Genomic DNA, 18979 nt, shown 5'->3' with positions numbered 1-18979 from the left:
GCAAACCAAGCATGAGCTTCTCCTTCAAGCTGATCTCAACTGCTACTGTTTTCTTTTTAGATTCTTCAAAAGCTTAAAGCATGTTTGCATGCTTTTGGGTTCTAACAAAGAGGTTTTTGAAAGGTTTAAAACATATATTTCACCTCAAAATAGGGGAATATGTGTTTTTGCTGATAAAAATAGATGAATCAGTGAGGTTAACCATCCCAATAAGAAAGATCAATGTGAGCACATATCTTCGAGAATACAACAATTCTCATTTTTGTATTTATTTATTTATTTTCTCACCTTTTTTTAAATCAAAAAACTAAAAGAAGTATACATTTAAAGGATTTTCTGATGCTGCCAAGTAAAGATGGGGCTCTACTGTAAGGAGACTGGGTTTCAAAGTGTGAGAAGACTGATACAGAAGTGTCAAAGATATTACTTGAAATGACTGACGGAGAGGAACAATACACAGCGTTGTCAAAAGCATCTACAAACTGCAAGCTTGAATATTGGTTTTTTTAGTCATTATTTTGGGTGGAGAACGTCTAGGGTTGTTCTCAATTCTTGAAAGTGATTAAAAGAGGAAACATAGATAGATTAATATAAATTGAACTCATGAAATGATTGCTTTGATTCATGATTGCGTTCCCTGGGGACACACCAAGGAACACGTGCACATGGAACACCACTCGCTAACACGTCTCATATCCTGTGAGAACAATCGTCACAGCTGAGTCACAAGCTGTAAAATATGACATTTTAAATGTTATGCTTCTATTTTCGGCCATGCAGGATGGAGAGGGTTACAAAACTGTTGCCTGCTGCCCTTTTTAATGTAATTAATGTTTCCCTCTCCCTTATTGTGTTTTTCAGACACATTCACAGTGACGGCCAGGGAGGGGTGTGTGCACTAAAGACCATGCCACACTTGTTTTCCATGATGTACTGGTCATTGTTGTAAATCCTGCAAGATAACTAGAAGTATTAGTCATTGAAGCAGATGTCTACTATGTGTTTTATGTGTCTTTTATGTCCAATCAGCCTGACGCGGATCCAGGAAGTTTTTCCATGGCTTTTCAGGCAAAACTCAAGGTGAAACCAAAATTGATCAAATCTGGGTTTGGAATTTTCCTGAAACATATACTTTGGAAGAATCATGGAATAAAAAAGACCAATCACAATCCCGAGTCAGAAACATTTTCCTGAAAGCTTTAGCGTGGCCATTTAATAGATACCTACGTATCTGATCATGCTTTCCACACACGTACAAAAGTAAAACAATAGTTAAGTTCCAACAGTAAGCATAGTGCATACCTCTATAGAACATGTATGAACCACTTACTGTATTATCACCAACATATTTTGATAGCACTTCGAGATAACTATTGTTGTAATTGGCACTATAAATATTTAACATTTAGATTTAACACAAGTGCAAATTTGTACCTGTGGTGCGAGCTGGAGCGGTATATAGATGTTTGCTCCTGTTCTGTGCATCTTCTGTACATCTAAACTGACTGTTGTGGATTACAAGTCCGGCAATAGTTTATGTTTGCACAGCCGGAAGCAATCGGTCTAGGACCCAGTGAGTTTTGGATTATCCTTGAAAATTGATATGTATTAGCACCTATGATCATGCAATCAACATTCAGTTATTAACCTTATACAAAACCTGCCAAATATGTGTTGTGTCCAAATATAATCTATGCAAGCTTCTCACTGGTTTATTTCACACTGTTATATACTGTTATTGTATAGAATAACCAAACAAATAAATGAATATCTATATATATATATATATATATATATATATTCCCACTAACAATGTAGTTACTCAGTTCACCAAACAATGTCATTATTTCATAAGCTGATTAAAGCATAAAAACATAAAAACACATTGACGGAGCATATATATTTTATATGATTTTATATAAATGATAAATTATTATTAAACCACTACGAAAAATGCAATGTTATTGCTTGGGGCTCAATTTTTTTTGATGCTTTAATGACAAAAAAAACTACATGACAAATGACAAAAAAATTCTGACTATTGCATTAACACCTCCTACGTTTAGCATATATCTGCTATTTTTAATTAACCGCCAATTTTTTTTTAACATGGTTAAACGTTAAGTCGTCTGCCTGAAAAGTCTGAGTTTGCCTGTTGTCCCTGAAGGCGTCGCAGCTCCGGGGCTGCTCCACCACCCCTGCCTCTCCTCTCCACTCTTCTCATCACATCACATGGTATGCCAGGCATCATTTACAGTAAATACGATTCAGAACTAATATTTATATATATATATGCTTATCGCCATCCTTCTTGAGACTTAAGTCCAGCTCATAAACCTGCGTTCCCAAACATCCGGCCTTTAGTTGGTGCTGTTGCGAAAAAAAAGGGTAGGGTCCTAGTTCAATGGGTCCTAGAGACCGACGGATCCGACTGTGCAAACATAAACTCCTCGATTTATACCGAATTCTCTGGAAGTTAATGTTTCAGCCCAGAAAAATGAACCTACCAGACTACGTATGAGAAATTACCCTGTTTGGACTACACTATCATCCATACCAATGATTCTGAATTAGGTATGACTCAACATAAAGCTGTGGGTGTATGTCTGTGAAGTGTGACTAGAGGGTTTTCACGCCCCGTCATCAACCCGGAAGTCGCCATTTTGGAGATAAGCAGCAGGTTTACAATTAGCACACACACATGCAAATCCCGAATTTTGAGAGGAAATGGTGAACTGTTACCGTGTTTTTGGCTGTACTAATTGGTCAGATGGTGGAAAAACAGTTTTATATAAGGCCACAAGTTATAACAGATCAGGGGAGAACTATGTCTGCATTTTATGGTCAGTAGTTCTAGTAGGGTTAGCACTGTGCTGAGATAGTGAAGTGGTCGAAGGTGCTGTGCTCACTGCTAATGTGTTGTGCTAGCGTTGGTTCAAATCCCACATTTGACAAAAAGTTTTTTTCTTCATTTTAACATATTTTACATGGCAAATTCCAGTACAGTTACAGTTAGGGTTCGAAATAGAGTTACAGTTAGGGCTAAAATAAAATAGTTAGCGAGGTAGCTAAAAATAAATATGAGCTAAAACACAACCTAAACCTGACCTAAACTGGCCAATGAGGGGCGCTGCGTATCCATAGAGTGGCAGTCTACGGATACGTTTAACGTACTCGTAGCCACGGCCTAGATTTTATTGGTTTTCAAGCTTTTACTCGGTTGCGTACTCGGAGCTAGACTCTTTGTCACAGAGTAATGAAATTCTATTACTTCTGTGTTTTACTCTCAAGCTTCCAAAGTTTTCTTCCGGGTGCAGATTAGACATTGACAAGTGCAAACACGGCCATGGAAGCTGGACCAAGACGGACTGAATGGATGAGGACGAGGTACCATAAGCCAGAGGATGAGGTGAGGAAGGAGATGTGCAGCTTGTACTGTAACTGTGCTAGATTTCCGTGTGTGAAACGGACAGTATGAGTTCTCACTTTGAAAAGGTAAATTTACGGGGTACATCATTCACTAACCAGGTCCATGATTAATTTTATTAAGCTATTATTTAACAAATTTGAAAGAAGGGCACAAGATGGACAGGCCGATAAGTGAAACAGCACTGTTTAGCTGATTGGTCACTGTTGAAAAGCCAGGAAAAACCTGAATTTTTAGCTTGTTTGCAGCATTAGCTTTACCATTTAACTCGGCATTTCTACCTTGGAGACCGATATTTCCGCAATTTTTTTTTTCAAAGAATCCATGTTCCAACGGAGAAAAAAATTATGTAAATCTCTGTCAGACTCGCTGTTTACACTGTCAGCTATGACGAGTGTATACCTCTTGATCTTTGACCTCATGCGCGAGAACTGAACCAGAGCGAGAGTGTGAAAAGGCTTATAGGTTTATTCATTGAATCAAATAGTGATTTTTTTTTTTTAATGTTTTTTTTTTTGTATAACTTAATTTTAATTTAGGCAACTTTTTTCATTCACAAGTGTAGATATTTAAAAACAAAGCCATGTTTTTTTCCCCATTTCATTTTTCAAATGAGATGAACATATTTAATTAAACAGTGTATTTATTTATTTATTCATATTTTATTTGTACAATTCATCACTTTAGCACCACAGCTTTTTGATTTTACAGTGTAGTTGGTAGATGGCTCACTATACTATACTTGTATTTGTATCTGTATTATATTTGTATTATTATTCATTATTTTATTTATTTTACTGGAGTTGCGCACTTGTATTTAATCCCTATGTAATTAAAGGTCTTTTATTTAATTACATGTTTCCTTTTCTTTCTTCCTTTTCTATGTTTTAGTGTTTTTTTAAATTCATATTCTGGAGCATTTATCCCTGGGATAAATAAAGTATAACTGATTTTGATTCTGATTAAATGCAACAGCATTGTACGAACAGTATATAGAGAACAGTATATAACAACTCAACACCAGGGGTCATCCACATCATACAAACGTCTTAGTATATTTATATTAATTAATTAAAAACAAATAACTAAAAAACAAAATTAGTGTATTAAATAGTTTTGTTATTTTTTTATCAGAAAAACTTTGAAAACCAAAGACCAAAGTTTGTAGGAATTTTTAGAGAGATAAAGGTCCTCCTGCTCCACACTTGTGAACAGTAGGGGCGGTAATGCAACAAACCGGATGTTAGCCGCCGTAAAAATGACCAAAGAAGAAGCAGCTCTGTGAGTCGATTGGTCCAAAGTTTTGGCGGCTGAGGTTTTATTAAAGGTTTGAATTTTCAAACCAGCCGTTTTTTCTCCTTCCTCTCAGTCAGTGTTAGGCAGCCACTGCGACTGATGCTTTAGTCCGTGTTTACTCTTAGCTCCTGCTTTAACCACATTAAAATCACATCAAGCATCGGGATTTCTTGTTTGTAAAATGGCGGAACCACTCAAGGTAACATAATATTTCCCCGACTTATGTTTTTTTTTTTTTTTTGTTGCAAACGTGCTGCTAAACTATGTGTTCATTTTAACACTCATTACCAGATTATTTGCGATATCTTCCATTGCATGGCCTTAAATAATGTGACGGCATCGTTTCGTTGTGTAATAATTGTTGCCTTCGACGTTTAAAATGGTTGTTTTAGTTCCTGTAATGTTGCTGGACGCATTGCATGTTGTACATGTGATCGTCAATTTAACTAAAACACGTGATTAAACGTGCCTACTTAGCAGTTTTGGTAGCTTTAATGAAAATGTAAATGCTATATTTCGCATTAAGGTGAAATCCACAATAAAGAGTTAAATAGTTAGTACGGGACATTCATCCATCCATTTTATCGACTGGCGTGTTGTTTTTCAAGCCTCCTACAGGCGCATGCGCACTAATAGCGCAGTAAATCTATAATCGCCAGCGGAAGAAGATGGATGGATCAGTACATTATTTTTTTAAATCAACTTTCAATTTCTAAATGTCCTCAATGTAACTAAAAATTATATCTAAACAGAAAAGTGCACACAAAGTCAACAAAATAATGTATATTATTGGATGGGTGTGTGCTCTGATTTAGTGTATTTCAGAATCATTAATCAAACTAATGCAATATTATTATTATTGTAGCTGGTATTCACTTAAAAATGTTGACTTTATTTGAATTTTTATTGTGAATAAATCTTGTTTTCATGTTGCAAAGCCTTGCAACAGTTTTCCTTAACAGGTGAAATAAAATTTAACTTTTGTGTGGACGTTACACCCAACTGACACAAAGTGGAACCTACTTGTAACTAAAGTGCAAAACAGTGTAATAATTCTCTTTAAATCATTTCAGGCATTTTTCGAAAACAAACCGATTGAAAAGACCAAAAAGGATTCCAGACGGCTTTCGGTGGAAAGGATCTATCAGAAGAAGACGCAGCTGGAGCACATTTTGCTCAGGCCTGATACCTACATAGGTTCTGTGGAGCCTGTTAACCAAGTAAGAAGTCCTACTCTGCTTTACAAATGAATACATTTCATAACCTATTTTAGATTAATTTACCTCTTACTGTGAGATTTGGATGTTTTGAAGAAATGTATGTTTTCTTTGTTCAACTTTGAGCTAATTGTTGGTCTTAAAAAAGGGATTTAAAAGGTGGTGAAAGTTTTTAATTTCTTCCTTTAGCAAATGTGGGTGTATGATGAGGACGCTGGACTGAACTGCCGTGAAGTGACTTTTGTGCCTGGCCTTTACAAGATTTTTGATGAGATCCTCGGTGAGTGAACGGTTTTCTTATTTTCTATGACACCGTTTTTTTTTTTTCTCCTTTCACTCAACCTTTTATTCCCTTTTGCAGTAAATGCAGCAGACAACAAGCAAAGGGACCGCAGCATGTCCTGCATCAAAATCAACATTGATGTGTAAGTGATTGGAAACATTTTAGCAATGTACCTTTATTTGTTATTATAGCTTTTAGTGATATAACAATTTCTGTTTTTTTCTGAAGTGAAAACAACACCATCAGTGTATGGAATAATGGAAAGGGTATTCCGGTGGTGGAGCACAAAGTGGAGAAGGTCTATGTGCCAGCTCTTATCTTTGGACAGCTCCTTACATCCAGTAACTATGACGATGATGAGAAGAAAGTCACAGGTGGGATTAAAGTTACATTACACATTAATATCGATGTGATATTTTTTTTTTGAATATCAGTTCAAATGTCCGGCACTGTTTACCAGTTGTACTGTTGAACGTCTCTTTAAAAACACATCATGATGAGTTACAAGTCATTTCCCTCATTCTTTTATTTGTTTGTGACATTTTTAAAACTAACAGACACTACTTGACTGTTGAACACAGCTTCTTCTTTTTTTTTTTGTGTCCCATCACCTATAATTGCTCTGTAGGTGGACGTAATGGATATGGTGCAAAGCTTTGCAACATCTTTAGTACAAAGTTCACCGTGGAGACCAGCTGCAAAGAATCTAGGAAGTGTTTCAAGCAGGTAAAACTGAGATTTTAGCACCATTTTGGATTCTTTGACCGATTGTAAATTGTAAAGAGGAAGCTCACAGTCGATTTGTGTTCTCCTCAGACTTGGTACGATAACATGGGCAGAGCTGGTAATGAATCCATCAAGCCCTTTGATGGAGAGGAGTTCACCCGCATCACTTTCAAACCTGATCTGCCCAAGTTTAAAATGACCGTCCTTGACAAGGACACAGTGGCCCTGTTGACCAGGAGAGCCTATGATATCGCCGGGTCTACAAAAGGTGTTCGGGTTTTCTTCAATGGCAAGAAGCTGCCGGTAAGTTTGAATTTAAACAAAAAAATGATATGCTGGTTGCTAATAAATGTGGCATCATCCACAAGGTCTAGTAATGAAGAATTAATCAAAGACATTTTCTTGCTGAAACTCATTAGTTTAATAGATGCACATATCTGTCAGTTTCACATTAACATAAACAATTATGGTGTTTTTTTTTTTTTTTGCTGTACAGATTAACGATTTCCGTAGCTATGTGGACATGTACCTATCGGACAAGGTGGACGAGCTGGGTTGTCCATTAAACGTGATCCACGAGGTTGTGAACGAGCGCTGGGAGGTGTGCCTCACAATGAGTGAGAAAGGGTTCCAGCAAGTCAGCTTTGTCAACGGTATCGCCACAACCAAGGTAATACTTTACACTTTTACATCCTTTGTTTTTGAGTTCCAAATCTGCTAAAGTATTTGCTGAATCAGATCCAAGTATTCTGCTGGTAAATGAAGCCAAATGGCAGGACAGTTATGTAGCAGAGTGCTGGGAATTGAACCTCAATATTAGTTTCTGTTGATAGCTAAGTACAGGGTTGGCTGCTCTCCCAGCTACTTAAAGCCTTTTCCGATTAAGACTAATGTCAGTCAATTCTACAAATGGGCCCTAATTTTTCCGTCACACTACAGGGAGGCAGACACACAGACTATGTGACTGATCAGGTGGTTTCCAAGCTCATTGATGTGGTGAAGAAGAAGAACAAAGCTGGGGTTGTCGTGAAACCTTTTCAGGTAAGTTTCTCTATATATGGAAAATGTTTTGGTTTTTTTTCTCTTCAAAATTGTATTTTTTGCCACATACAACACAAAGACGGAGACAATTACAGGAAAAAAAACAAGGAGAAAAATGCTGACAGGTTACCATGGACAGTATTATTTACAAATTTTATACTTTATGATACTGTGCGTGTGTGTGGTATTTTAATAATGACTGTGCTATTCGAGGGTTAGGGGAGGAGACAATAACAAGTTCATATTAGACAAATACGTGGGGGAAAGAAACAATAAATACAAAGTAGTTATAATAAAATTGAGAGAAGAGAGGGAATAAAGAAAGAAAATAATCCTCAGAAAAGGGGAGAAATAATAGTTACTGTATAATAGCGAACTGAGGCCAGGCAGGCACTGGGAGGTCTGAGGCGGACCCCACCCACTGGTCTCCTACATACCTCCTTTTCCTCTTTTTTGGAAAATGTTCCTGATAAGGCAAGAAGGACTGATCTTTACAAAAAAAACCACAAATGTATGAATTCAAAGCACAATGACTTGACTCTGCTTCACATTAATCTACTCAGATCAAAAACCACATGTGGCTGTTCATCAACTGCCTGATTGAGAACCCGTCCTTCGACTCTCAGACCAAAGAGAACATGACGCTGCACCAGAAGAAATTTGGGTCCACCTGTAACCTCACCGAGAAGTTCATAAAACAGGTGTGTATACGTTGCCCCATACTTTGCATTCCTCCAAAGGTCAATCAGCTGAGGTTTCACTGATTTCACTTCATCTTCTGTTCCACACAGGCAACATCATCTGGTATTGTGGAAAGCGTGATGAACTGGGTGAAGTTCAAAGCTCAGTCGCAGCTCAACAAGAAATGCTCAGCTGTGAAACACACAAAAATCAAAGGAGTGCCAAAACTGGATGATGCCAACGACGCTGGTTAATAGTCTTCAACTGTCGTTAAAACGTGGTTAATGAAAGTAAAAGCAAACATCTTGTAATTGCCTAGTTTGTTTTTTTTTTGTTAGGTGGGAAGAACTCCGTTGGATGCACGCTGATCCTAACTGAGGGAGACTCGGCCAAGACACTTGCTGTGTCTGGGCTGGGAGTGGTTGGGAGAGACCGCTATGGTGTCTTTCCTCTCAAGGGAAAAATGTTAAACGTGCGAGAGGCTTCACACAAACAGGTCAGAATGATAGGATTGTGTTAATATCCTTGAGTTTGATGTAGTTCAAACAACAACTTCAGATGTTTTTGGGGCTTTTTTACAGATTATGGACAATGCTGAAATCAACAACATCATCAAGATCCTTGGTCTTCAGTACAAGAAGAACTACAGCGATCCGGAATCCCTTAAGTCTCTGCGCTATGGCAAGATCATGATCATGACAGATCAGGTCTTCAATTTGATCTTTTTTTCTTTGACTTTGTTTTGTAATCACATTTTCAAGCTATTTGTCATTGTTTGCATGCACCATTATGTGCTACACGTCTTGAACCTTTCTCCTTCATTTAGAATGACTGGGCTCTCTGTTCTAGGATCAAGATGGCTCCCACATTAAGGGTTTGCTGATCAATTTCATTCACCACAACTGGCCGTCACTTCTTCGCCACAACTTCCTGGAAGAGTTCATCACCCCCATCATCAAAGTACGTTTAGCAAAAAAAAAATAAAAAAATTAATCCAACACTAAAACAAAACATTAATGTTGCTGTTGTCAAGACTCTTCCAATTGGAACATCTGTGAGAACTTTGACATTTCAATGGCTGTGAAATGCTTTCATTTTAAATTTCTTACAACCAAATTGAGGAGCATCTGTTATAACTGGCTTGTCCCAAAATTGCAACAACTGTGCCATCTTGTGACCAAGCTGCACATTACTCAAAGTTCAATCTGTTCCCTGGCCTGATGGTTTAATTGTGATTGTTCAGCAATTTTATTAAAAAAAAGGAATTATCATTCTAATTTGTAGACAATGACATCTTCTGAGTTTTGTCCTTCTAGTTTTCACTGACACATATTTTGTTGTCCTTAAGGCATCTTTCAAGAAATCCCAGCTGTCCTTCTACAGCCTGCCTGAATTCAATGAATGGAAGGAGAGCCAGACCAACCCAAAATCTTGGAAGATCAAATACTACAAAGGTTTGTGACAAACCCCTGTGTGGTAGTAAAACTAACAAGTAAGCTACTCATCATTCCCTCTTGTTTGTATGGGTGGGTGTCCCAGATGTTTCTCTATTGTTGCTAGAGTGTTCTTCCTTTGTGTTCCTTCAGGTTTGGGTACCAGCACATCACAGGAAGCCAAGGAGTACTTCTCAGACATGCAGAGACATCGCATTCCATTCAAGTATGGTGGACCTGAGGACGATGAAGCTATTACCCTGGTAAGATGCTAATCTGTTTAGCTGTTATGGTTGAGGTTTACAGTTTAGGTGTTAATTGTTTTTAAATGGTTTCTATTTCTCTGACTAGGCCTTTAGCAAAAAGAAGGTGGAGGAACGCAAAGAGTGGCTCACCAACTTCATGAATAACCGGCGCCAGCGCAGAGAGCACAACTTGCCTGAGGTACGTCCCCAAACGTTTGTGGAAACACTGGCCACGAAAAGGCATTTATTCCAATAAATGCATGTGAATGTGTTTGCTTTGCAGGATTATCTTTACGGTCAATCCACAACGTCCCTTTCCTACAACGACTTTGTCAACAAAGAGCTGGTGCATTTCTCCAACTCAGACAATGAGCGCTCCCTTCCCTGCCTGGTAGATGGTGCGTGGATGTCTGATTTACAGCAAGCACGTTTTAAACTGCAGAGAAGTATGATAAGTGAATATATGCATGTGTGTGTTTTCAGGTCTAAAGCCTGGCCAGAGAAAAGTGCTGTTCTGTTGTTTTAAAAGAAACGACAAGCGAGAAGTGAAGGTGGCACAGCTGGCCGGTTCAGTGGCAGAGATGTCCGCCTACCATCATGGAGAGGTACGATGATGATCATATCACATAAGTGTTCACTAAATTAGTAGTACATTGAGTAAAATTTCTTACTCTTTATTTCAGAACTCTCTGATGATGACCATTATTGGTTTGGCCCAAAACTTTGTGGGCAGCAACAACTTGAACTTTTTGCAGCCACTGGGACAGTTTGGCACTAGATTGCACGGAGGCAAAGACTCTGCCAGCCCTCGATACATCTTCACCATGCTGAGGTCAGCAGCATTTCATTATTACAAGCCTTTTATAATTTATTTTATGTACTGACTTTAATAAAAATGTCCACATTTAGCCCGCTGGCCCGCCTCCTTTTTCCACCCGTTGATGACAATCTTCTCAAGTACAACTACGATGACAACCAGCGCATCGAGCCAGAGTGGTACATACCCATCATCCCTACCGTGCTGGTCAATGGTTCTGAAGGCATCGGCACAGGCTGGGCAACCAAGATTCCCAATTACGATGTACGTGAGCTCATTAGCAACATTCATCGTATGCTGAACGGCGAAGAACCTCTGCCAATGGTGAGTGCAGGAAATGATTCAAGAAAAACATTGCTGATGTCTTTTTGTTCGCAAAATACATGACTAATGTGGCTTTTGTTCCCTGTAGCTTCCAAGTTACAAAAACTTTAAAGGCACCCTTGACCAGGTGATGGAAAACCAGTACATCAACAGTGGAGAAGTGGCCATTATTGATTCCACCACCATTGAGATCTCTGAGCTGCCAGTCAGAACCTGGACACAGGTACTGTATGTTTATCAGGTTGTGTGAATGTGGTTAGGCTTTGAAGCTCCTGTAGCTGATGCCACATACAATGTCTAACGTCGCATGTTTTTATGTGTTTTAGACCTACAAGGAGAATGTGCTCGAGCCGATGTTGAACGGCACAGACAAGGTTTCCGCTCTGATTACTGACTACAAAGATTACCACACTGACACTACAGTGCGCTTTGTGGTCAAGATGACGGAGGAGAAGCTACGGGAGGCCGAGGCTGCCGGCCTTCACAAAGTCTTCAAGCTGCAGAACCCCCTCACTTGTAATTCTATGGTAAATGTTGCCTAATATACCACAAAAAGAAAATCTACAATGTTAGAAATATTATGCTTCTTCATCTTTTGTTTTTCTCTCTTTTTTTTTTTTCAGGTTCTCTTTGACCACGTAGGAAGCTTAAAGAAGTACGAGACTGTGCAAGAGATTCTCAAGGACTTCTTTGAGCTGAGGTCTAAATACTACGTCCTAAGGAAGGACTGGTTGACTGGGATGATTGGAGCCGAGAGCGCCAAACTCTCCAACCAGGCCCGCTTCATCCTGGAGAAAATCCAGGGCACCTTGGTCATTGGTTAGTCGGCAATTAATTCTGTTGCAGTCCCAAATCCACAACAGTTTATGTAATTTATTTTAACGTGGTGAATTTCTGCACTTTGCACAGAGAACAAGCCAAAAAAGGAACTTATTCAAATGCTGCAAACTATGGGTTACGACTCCGACCCAGTCAAGAGCTGGAAACAGGCTCAGGAGAAGGTACGCATCCAGATTAGGATTGTTTTCAGCTGTAACTAACTACACAAATATCTAAAGATGAATGCATCTGATGTCCCACAATAAGGATGTGGAGGAGGAAGACAAAGAGAACGAAGAAGAAAAAGAGGACACCAGTGGGCCTGACTATAACTACTTGCTCAGCATGCCCATGTGGTTTCTGACCAAGGAAAAGAAAGAGGAGCTGTGCAAGCAAAGAGATGCTAAGGTTTGATATTTGGTCTGGCTGAAATCATGTGAAACCCTCAAACTTTATTTGAATGTTTCAAATAGTTGATATGTTTCTGTAGCTGACGGAGCTGGACACACTGAAGAAGAAGTCTCCATCAGATCTGTGGAAGGAAGACCTTGTGGCCTTTTCCGAAGAACTTGAGGTATTAACATTGATATATATACGATGAGTTTGTGTTGAGAGAGACAACATTCTACGCCATAACTTTGACATCACTTCATTATCATGCAATTTCTTTTGTTCTTGTGCTTAGCGCCTGGAAGCAAAAGAAAAGGAGGTAGAGCCTCTGCCTGTTAAAGGGAAAGGAAAGGGTAGAGCATTGAAGGTAAAGCAAGAAACTTTGCCAACACCACAAGGTCGCCGGGTTATTCCACGCATTACCAGTGCCATGAAAGCTGAGGCCAACAAGAAGGCCGTTGTCAAGAAAGGAGAGCCCAAGAGAGGAAGAAAGATCCAGGTGTGTAATGCAACCCAAATAACCAAAGCCTCGTCACAATAACTAAATTGTTTGAACCAAAATGGTTGTTTGTTTTTCTTCACTTCAGGAATGTTTACTGTCATTGTTTTTGTTGTTTTGTGTTTGAACAAGACTCGAGTGATTTAAATTGACCTTGATCTTTGCAGAGTGGAGAGTTGGTGATGAAGATGGAGTTTGACGAAGACGCAGAGAATTTTGAGCCGGTTGAGGAAATGGGACTGGCTGCACGCATGAAAAAGAAAGCCAAATCTCAAGCAACGGAGAAGGGTGAGAATTACACAAGTGTGCCAGCTTAGTAAACATGTTCCAACACAAGTGTAGGCTGAGAATCAAGTTTTCAATAACTCACCTTACTTCAATATATATATTAAAAAACTTACTCATCAGATCTACTTCACCCAGAAACCAGTTTGTATTGATTGACTTGAAAAGTTTTGGGACCATAAGTCTGATAATGATGTTTGATAATAAACACTTGAGTGACCAATCTTCATTAACACCTCAAATAATCAGCCATTTCAATGAGGAAAACAAAGACGACTAATGCGTGCACACTTTGACAGCAGCATCAAAAACTGGCAAGCAGACCACCCTTGCATTCAAGCCCATTGTGAAGAAAACGGAAACCAACCCGTGGTTTGACTCTGACTCTGACGGTGTGTCTAATGGTGAACCGGAGGCAGAGGAGGAGCCTGTTCCCAAAGAAAAGCTTACACGCAAAAATAAAGGTGAGTCTGCCTCGGAACTATCAATGGAGAGCAATGGCTTCATTGTTCTGTTCTCACAGTTTGTCTGTTCGCTTTTACATTCCTTATTATAAGGAGTAAACACTGCAATGCTGTTTCATCTGTATCTCTGATTTCACATTTCACTAACTCAAAAGCTACATGTCTAACAAGAAAAAGTTATCATGAACACACTTAATTTTTATGCATCTCTGATTTTTGTATGTCACTTTTTATGTTACCAACCATGGGTTATTCAAAGTTACATCAACCGAAAGATTATGATCAACTCCAACATATTTTCTTATTAGTGAAGTTTTAAAAAACAATTAATAAGCAAAGAACATAGTATAAACTGTGGCATTAAACTGTTCTTATAGTCAGCCCCATTCTGCCTTATCAGGTGGCCAAGAGAAGTACTGATCTCACTGATTATCTGTAGCTGTTGTATAGCATTGTTAAAAAAAACCTGATTTGAATTTGTTTCGCTCCAGCTGCCGTGAGGTACATTATGTCCGACAGTGAAGATGAGTCTAAAGATGAGACAAAAGAAGCTCCGAGGCGTAAAACTGTCATCAGTGATGACGACACAAGCTTTGCCTCAGACTTTGGCACCGTATCTCAAACCAGTCCCTCGCCACCTACTAAAGTGCTAGAACCAGAGTGAGTAGACGATGATGCAGGAATTACAAAAACCATGCTTTGATAAGAAGGAATTGAAACATTTTTATTCATTATGTTTAATGATGTATTCTTACAGAAAGAAAGTAACAACAAAAAGCAAGTCTGTACAGAAACCAGCCAACGGCAAAACAAGCTGTAAGTGTTTTTATCAGAGATTAGTTTGAAGTGCTTTGATGCCAGATGGTGTTAAGCTAAAATATTATGCTTTTTGTTGAAACTCGCAGCTCAGTCAGATGATGAGGCGCCTCCAACCAAGAAAATTCAAGAAAAGACAAAGGGAGCAGTGCCTAAGAAAGCTGCTGCAACCAAAAAGCCTGCTGTGGCCAAAAAGAAGTCAGCAGGTATGAAAACAATAACGCAAGCCGCTCAGGTCTGAAACGGCAGCAAATCTGGGGTTATTGGGTGTGTAAAATAACAACAGTAAATATGTGAAGTATTGGATCCAAAATCAAAGAGTTGGACCTGTTTTGTCTCAGGTGTAAAGCAACTGTCGATTCTGGATACTCTGTCCAAGCCCAAAGTTTCTTTGAGTGCGGCTCCCAAGAAGATCCCATCATTCGACTCTAGTGACTCTGAGGGTGAAGCAAAAGCCTTTACAACAAAGGCAAAACCAATGAAAAAAAGAAAGGAAGGTATCACTGACGACTCTGACACAGGCTCAGACGACCTCATGGCACGCCTCAAAGCAAAGACCACTGCTGGCAGCAAGGTTGGTCTGTTTTACACTAAAAGCTCATCAGGAATCAAGTCACGTTTTTTGCTCATCAAATACAGTATCATCCCAGTTTTGACCTTTTTTTTTGTCCCGGTGTTGTAGAAAACAAAGAAGTTGGATGAGGACGATAGCTTCCATGTTTTGGGTGATGCATCACCCGTGGCCCCGAAGAACAAACCTGCTCGTTCACGGAAACCTGTCACTTACGTGCTCTCAGACTCCGATGAAGATTTTTAAACCTATAACTTTTAATTTTGCATTAGAGTGAAAGTTGTTTTGAGAAGTTTATCTTATTAGGATTTCACATTTGTATTGTTCCCATTTCAAGGTGTTTGGTTTTTAAAAAAAAAAAAGGTTCACTGTGCAATGTGATGAAAAGCCGATTCTAACGTAGTTAGTTTCAAATGCTGGTTGTTGTTTTTCTGTCAGTTTTTACTCACAAGCTATCGATTTTTGAAGTCTGTCTTTATTGTTCTTGTCCTGTAAATATTTCATTGGATGTTATCTTGTCAAATAAAGTTTCCGTGTTTTGTATAAACTTCAGCCTTTTCATCTTTTAAACTTTTGTCTCAAGTTACCATCCCTTGGAATGTGATTGTTTGTATTTCTAGTTGACACAATGAAGCTATTCAAGTTATAGTTAGAGGGAGGAGCTTCATTTGCACCTTACAGTAACACAATACGGGATTATTACAGTGAGCTTTTATTCTCACGGAAAGGTAGTTTATTACCATTTGACAACTTTACAATATGTTTAGTTAGTTTAAAGGTCAACAGCATTCCACAATGTTACTATGTCCCTCCATTTTCTTTATATACTGTAAGTTGCATAACGTCTTGATTGCACTGACATGTTGGTTTATTTTTGTAAAAAGATCCTTCCTGTATTAACAAGCACTTTGAATGTTCATTAAGAGTTTGCCTTTCTTGGATAAACATCTGAGCAGGAATTTCCTTCAGTGTTCCCGCCCTCTCAATCTTAAACCCTGTCAAAACCTCCAGACATATGGAATTTGGATGCTGTGCTAAGGGTGAGCCACAATAGGATGCACCTGATTGGATTTCTCCCTTCTTGAAGGAAAATGGAAAGATTTAGCGGTACAAACTTGATGTTTTTATTACATTTTGAATGAGCTTCAATTTTGCTGCCAACTCCAGATACAATCTCAGACTAAACCTGTTCTGTCTTTTCAATGGAATGCCTTAAGTACTGTAGCAGAATAGACGGCAAGTAGCGCAAGGAATTTTCTAACATGTTGTAAAAAAAGTTTATTCTATTAATGTGGATTTAATATGTGCATGCAATAGGCTAATATTGGCATTATTGTGACTTCTTTTGTAGTTAAACTGGTTTATTCTAATAGTATACCTTTTCTTTCAGGTGATTTGCAAAGTAACTAAATCAAGACTAATGTGTGAACTGAAGACTGAAGGATCTCTTTTTTTTTTTTTTTGCCATTTGGCTGAGTCAGCAATCACGTCAGCTACTTAAAGGAACACCTCCAGACTTTCAAGAAGTCGTCCCTGACGGTGCTGCAGTCCATGGTGAATGGGAGTTCCTTGGTGGACTCTTTGACACCCTCCAGGCGCGCTCGCCTATGCTGGGTCGCTTCTGGCTCCTGCTGATGCTGGTGTTTCGGATGCTGATCCTGGGCACGGTGGCCAGTGACCTGTTTGAGGACGAGCAGGGGGAGTTTGCCTGCAACACCCTTCAGCCTGGCTGCAAGCAGGTCTGTTACACATGGCCTCCCCATCTCACAATACAGATTCTGGGTGTTTCACATTGTCCTGATCGCTACTCCGTCGCTACTTTTTCTCATGTATGCAACACATCACCACAACAAGAGAAACGACAACTCCAAATGTAGCCAAATTGGCAGCCAGGACTCCAGGGAGGATCGACACTTTAGGAAACTCTACATTGTTAACGTCACATTCCGTATCGTGGCAGAAGTTGGCTTTCTGGTGGGCCAGTGGTTACTTTATGGTTTCAAGGTGGAAGCCCAGTTTCCATGCAGTCGCTTCCCTTGTCCTTACACAGTGGACTGCTTCACCTCTCGCCCTGCCGAGAAAACCATCTTCCTCTGTTTCTACTTTTGCGTTGGGGTGTTATCAGCCATATCCAGCATTGCAGAACTTGTCTACATCTCCATGAAGTGGTTCTGCGTTGATCCAGAGTTGTCTTTATCTGTCGACCACCCCTGTGTGTGTCAGAACCTCCAAAACGTCAGGCATGAGGACGTGGAATCAGAAGAGCAGAAACCATCCTGGAAGACTGTGTCAGAGACCAAATCCAGCAGTGTGAAGCCAATGAAAGGATTTCAGAGAAGCAGCAGGAGTAGAAAAGTCTCAAATCTCAGCTACAAGCACAGAAGTGGCAAATACTCAAACAGCAGAACCCTCGTGGTGTGAGAGCTCACTCATGCACACTGTAGAACTTTCTAAATTGTATAACATAATGCATAGTTTCATTTTATTCCAATTACAAAACCAAAGACATTACAAGACAATACTTTGGGGACTGCTTAAAACAAGGAAATGATGAGATATGATGATAAACTGTTATTGTGTTTTGCCTTGTTTGCCTTATTTGTTTTGACGAGTCATCGCAAACTGATAAAGGAAAGGAAATCCTCTGGAATAAACTTGATGCACTCAAACTGCTCCAAACGTATGGGTTTGTCCAAACACTGCTAATGAAGGAACCCACCCCAAGGCAGAATGTTCACATTATGTGAAGGTCTGAGAACAAAAGATTACATGCTGAGGCTGTACCCTAAAGCCCAAATGATAAATTATAAGCTTATTTAACTCATGTACATGTGATCAAACTATTTTGTTTAAAATAAATCTAAATGCGCAGAACAGTGATGAAGTGGTTAGCACCCCTAAACCTTTCTGTACATTTATTTGAATGGGTTTTTTCTTTAGTTTAATTATTTATTTATTTTTAATTTCTTGAATTATTAGACCATTTAACTCCCTCAGCATGAGATGGACTTAGGATAATTTGTGCTTAAAGGATTTCTGCTGCAGTTTGTTTCAGCTTTTTTCTATTTAATCTATATCTTAATCTTTAAACGTTTGCATATTAAAACAAACCAGAGTATTCAGAAAATGTATTTTCTAATTTATCAGAAGGGGTGAAATATGTTATTTAGTATTGTGAAAAATAAAAAAATAACCATGAAAAACATTTCAATCATATGGAATAAAGATTAGGGCCACATGTGATTTTTTTAAAGTCAGAATTCTGAGATTAAAAGTCAGGATTCTGAGAATAAACTCAGAATTCTGACTTTAAAACTAAAAATTCAGAGATTAAAGTCAGAATTCTGAATTTAAAGTCAACTCCAAAAAATAACTGTTCAAATGCATTTTTTGAGGGTGTCAAATGTTTTTTTTTTTTTTGTTGTTGCATTCAAACACTTTTTGATTGATTTTTTTTTTTTTTGTTTTTTTTTCAAATAAAGAATGTATGACACAAATCTACATTTATGCGTGACCATGACTGTTTGTGAGGAAGTTGGACTAAAGTGTGTAACCTGTCAAGCAACTTGTCAAAACAAGACCGGTGACATTTTTAACACTCACTGTGTAAAATGAAAAACCCCAAACTAGCTTTACCAATAATTC

The 18979-nt window shown here is 38.7% G+C and overlaps 2 protein-coding genes across 5 annotated transcripts; both read left to right on the top strand.

The window, feature by feature from the left end:
* The first annotated feature begins 2140 nt into the window (after positions 1 to 2140).
* top2a (DNA topoisomerase II alpha) lies at positions 2141 to 15881 on the top strand. Of its 4 annotated transcripts, none has more exons than XM_028476962.1 (36): positions 2141 to 2235; positions 3292 to 3409; positions 5797 to 5943; positions 6130 to 6220; positions 6302 to 6365; positions 6452 to 6597; positions 6852 to 6949; positions 7040 to 7252; positions 7446 to 7619; positions 7889 to 7990; positions 8554 to 8691; positions 8782 to 8920; positions 9010 to 9167; positions 9253 to 9378; positions 9521 to 9631; positions 10020 to 10125; positions 10258 to 10367; positions 10456 to 10548; positions 10633 to 10747; positions 10833 to 10954; positions 11033 to 11181; positions 11259 to 11490; positions 11579 to 11713; positions 11817 to 12017; positions 12114 to 12309; positions 12400 to 12491; positions 12577 to 12717; positions 12800 to 12883; positions 12995 to 13198; positions 13366 to 13486; positions 13786 to 13947; positions 14439 to 14607; positions 14705 to 14763; positions 14853 to 14969; positions 15105 to 15337; positions 15446 to 15881. In XM_028476962.1, exons 2-36 carry the CDS (start codon positions 3347 to 3349, stop codon positions 15578 to 15580), a joined length of 4746 nt encoding a protein of 1581 aa, XP_028332763.1. In that variant the 5' UTR covers positions 2141 to 2235; positions 3292 to 3346; the 3' UTR covers positions 15581 to 15881. The 4 variants fall into 4 exon arrangements, with proteins under 4 accessions (XP_028332763.1, XP_028332762.1, XP_028332761.1 ...); XM_028476961.1 differs by having other exon boundaries at positions 13783 to 13947; XM_028476960.1 differs by lacking the exon at positions 2141 to 2235 and adding an exon at positions 2455 to 2574 and having other exon boundaries at positions 13783 to 13947; positions 15446 to 15580.
* A 486-nt stretch (positions 15882 to 16367) lies between these two features.
* LOC114481645 (gap junction delta-3 protein-like) lies at positions 16368 to 18715 on the top strand. Its single transcript, XM_028476620.1, is given in 3 exon segments — positions 16368 to 16441; positions 16725 to 17084; positions 17086 to 18715. Coding segments are annotated over 2 exon segments (813 nt in total). The 5' UTR covers positions 16368 to 16441; positions 16725 to 16941; the 3' UTR covers positions 17756 to 18715.
* Positions 18716 to 18979: the final 264 nt, after the last annotated feature.

Source organism: Gouania willdenowi, chromosome 19 (assembly GCF_900634775.1).
Source record: "Gouania willdenowi chromosome 19, fGouWil2.1, whole genome shotgun sequence".
Classification (NCBI taxonomy): Eukaryota; Metazoa; Chordata; class Actinopteri; order Blenniiformes; family Gobiesocidae; genus Gouania; species Gouania willdenowi.
This window is presented reverse-complemented; position numbering and strand designations above follow the sequence as displayed.

What these genes read in the sequence shown, in the direction of transcription:
- top2a (XM_028476961.1), top strand. Translation starts at nt 3,347, where the DNA reads ATGGAAGCTGGACCAAGACGGACTGAATGGATGAGGACGAGGTACCAT. An exon ending in CCGCCTACCATCATGGAGAG is followed by an intron (nt 10,955 to 11,032) that starts GTACGATGATGA and finishes TCTTTATTTCAG; the next exon opens with AACTCTCTGATGATGACCAT. An exon ending in CCAGGGCACCTTGGTCATTG is followed by an intron (nt 12,310 to 12,399) that starts GTTAGTCGGCAA and finishes CACTTTGCACAG; the next exon opens with AGAACAAGCCAAAAAAGGAA.